This window comes from Salvelinus sp. IW2-2015, unplaced genomic scaffold (genome assembly GCF_002910315.2).
Source record: "Salvelinus sp. IW2-2015 unplaced genomic scaffold, ASM291031v2 Un_scaffold1634, whole genome shotgun sequence".
Taxonomy (NCBI): Eukaryota; Metazoa; Chordata; class Actinopteri; order Salmoniformes; family Salmonidae; genus Salvelinus; species Salvelinus sp. IW2-2015.
The window spans coordinates 69,036-72,068 of NW_019943050.1; the positions used below are offsets into that span (position 1 = coordinate 69,036).

Below are 3,033 nucleotides of genomic sequence, written 5' to 3' on the forward strand. Positions count from 1 at the left end.
ATATTACAAAGTATTGAGAAACTTTTGTTATTGACCAAATACTTATTTTCCACCATAATTTGCAAATAAATTCATAAAAAATGTGATTTTCTGGAGAGAAAAAAAATCTCATTTTGTCTGTCATAGTTGAAGTGTACCTATGATGAAAATTACAGGCCTCTCTCATCTTTTTAAGTGGGAGAACTTGCACAATTGGTGGCTGACTAAATACTTTTTTGCCCCACTGTACCTGTACTTAGTCTGTTTTTAAATACTGTCCTTATCCTGGCATCAGTGATGTAGTACTGTACTTCACCAATAATGCCTCCGAGTCACAACCTGCAATCTCTTCTCTGATTGGCTGTTTGTCTACCCCGGTCCCCAGGGCTTACCCACTGACAAGTGGCGCATCACGTTCATCAATGACAACTATGAGCTGTGTGACACCTACCCCACTATACTGGTTGTTCCCTTCAAAGCTACAGAGGAAGACCTGAAGAAAGTGTCTACCTTCAGGTCGAGAGGACGCATACCGGTAAATCCCCATTTCCTCATCCTATCCTCACACTCTTCCTGCCCTCTCTATTCACCTTATCCCGCTTTCCTTCTTTCTTTTCCTCCATATCTTTATCCCTCTATCATATCCCTGTGTTCTATCTTACTTCCTCCCACACCCCTACGTCTCCCACCTCCCCACTTACCTAACCCTCTCTCTCGCTCTAACACTGCGTCTTTCTTTCTCTCCTCTCTCTCACACTGCGTCTTTTTTTCTCCTCTCTCTCTAGGTCCTATCCTGGATCCACCGTGAGAACCAGGCCGTTATCTGCCGCTGCTCCCAGCCCCTGGTGGGGATGTCTGGRAAGAGGAACAAGGATGACGAGCGCTACCTGGACCTGATCCGGGAGGCTAACGGCACCGCCAAGCTCACCATCTACGACGCACGGCCCAGCGTCAACGCCGTCGCCAACAAGGTCAGGGGTCAAATGTTAAAAGTCGAAAGGTCATGTCTGTGTAAAAAGGAGTCATGAGTCTCATGAGGTGCGTTGGTTGGGTTCTGCTGGGAGGCGGTGTGCAGCTGTGGGCCTCATGGATCATTCAGACAGAGATGTCATGGATACGTGGGGCTTGTCTAGGTACGTGTCTGGCTTCCTTGTAAGAGTACTTCCCAGAGAATCTTTTAAGCGATTCATGACGTTCTTTCCCTTTTTCTCTGGGTTGATTTAGAAGTAGGTCTTTTGGTTTGGTCCGGTGTTGTCTTCCGTAGAGAGATGGACTGTGTTTTTTTTTGTTCACTGTAGGCTCTTGCTAGTTGTCTCCTACATTGTATGCTGGTGTCAGAAGTAAGAACTGAGGAGGTAGAGTTTAGAAGCTAAGAGGACACAGTAACTACACTGTGTGTGTGTTGGGGTGTGACGCAATGCCCACCGCACCCCGCTCAGAGTGAAATGGAATGTTTGGACTCAAATTACTAATATGGAATGCAATCTATATAATGTTCCTACCAGTGAGAGGCTTTTAACAACTAGCTTCCCCTGACCTGCAGTGTGTTCCAACAGCTGACCACAACCCCGACGCATTTACAATCAACCCTGTTTGAATCCTTCCCTCCTTGAAGTAATCACTGGTCTGACCATGTTGGATTGGTCAAAGCCGTATAGGGTGAAAACCATAGAATAAAATACTGCATTTCCATGGGTGAAACCTCACTTTCATTTATCCAACCACATTTATTTTAATGTTTTTTATTTAACCTTTATTTAACTAGGCAAGTCAGTTAAGAACAAATTCTTATAACATGCAGGCCAGTGATAGCGTCAAGAGAGGGAGGGAAGAATTATATATATTTTTTTGCGTTTTCAAACGGGGCCTGTGATTCTCCATTTTTGATGACTCTTCAACCTCTGACCTCTATCCCCTCTCTCTAGGCCACAGGTGGGGGTTACGAGGGTGACGATGCATATCAGAACGCTGAGCTGGTGTTTCTAGACATACACAACATCCACGTGATGAGAGAGTCCCTGAAGAAGCTAAAAGACATTGTCTATCCCAACGTAGAGGAGTCGCACTGGCTGTCCAGTCTGGAGTCTACACACTGGCTAGAACACATCAAGGTAGTGGGGTACACACACTTCCCACAGCCCTCTCCTCTCTGGAGCCGGCCAGCTAGCAGATCAGTGGAGGGGTAACAGTGTGCTGGTCCTCTGTAGTGAATCTCTCTCTGTCGCTCTCTAGCTGGTCATATCTGGAGCCATCCAAGTAGCAGACAAGATATCGGGTGGTAACTCTGTGGTGGTCCACTGTAGTGATGGGTGGGACCGGACGGCCCAGCTCACCTCTCTGGCCATGCTGATGCTGGACAGCTACTACCGCACCCTGAGAGGATTCCAGGTAAACCACTTTGTGACAACGGCTAATGTAAAAGGAGCTTTATAAAGTACATTTGATTTGTGATTGATTGATTCCAGGTGCTGCTGGAGAAGGAGTGGATCAGCTTCGGACACAAGTTTGCCAATGTAAGTCCCCCCTGTTCCAAGGCATTCACTCACTTTATAATGAAAAAAGTGTTTAGCTCAATCTGTTGTGTTGAGGAATTTGAACTCTGATAATGAAGAGTTTTCAGTCATAGAGGTTCTTTATTTGTGCTGTCAACTGGGGACCAAATGATCTGTGGGAAGCAGTGGAGGCTGCTGAGGGGAGGACAGCTCATAATAATAGCTGGAATGGAGTAAAATGGAATGGCCTGCTACTTGGATAAACAATTCCGCTCCAGCCATTACCACGAGCCCATCCTCCCAAATTAAGGTGCCACCAACCTCCTGTGATGAAAAGCAACTAAACTGACCAATATTGTGTACAGATAAATTAGATGAGAAAAAATAAGAAACCTGCACGCTGCTCTTGCTTTCATCACTGCTCTTTATTAAGCTTTACGAATCGGCCTCAAGGCCTTCGTCATAGGTTTACGTATCGGCCTCAAGGCCTTCGTCAGAGCTTTACGTATCGGCCTCAAGGCCTTCGTCAGAGCTTTACGTATCGGCCTCAAGGCCTTCGTCA

General features: G+C 46.1%; 1 protein-coding gene across 3 annotated transcripts in view; it reads left to right on the forward strand.

The window, feature by feature from the left end:
• The window catches only part of LOC112071541 (myotubularin), a 60,809-nt gene that overhangs the window by 40,344 nt on the left and 17,432 nt on the right, over positions 1 to 3,033 (forward strand). For 2 of the 3 annotated variants that reach the window (XM_070439431.1, XM_070439430.1), the window contains 5 exons: positions 365 to 514; positions 765 to 950; positions 1,905 to 2,090; positions 2,212 to 2,367; positions 2,445 to 2,492. In XM_070439431.1, coding sequence (XP_070295532.1) covers positions 365 to 514; positions 765 to 950; positions 1,905 to 2,090; positions 2,212 to 2,367; positions 2,445 to 2,492 — 726 coding nt within the window. The remainder of the gene's footprint in view (positions 1 to 364; positions 515 to 764; positions 951 to 1,904; positions 2,091 to 2,211; positions 2,368 to 2,444; positions 2,493 to 3,033) is intronic. The other variant, XM_070439432.1, reaches the window with a different exon arrangement.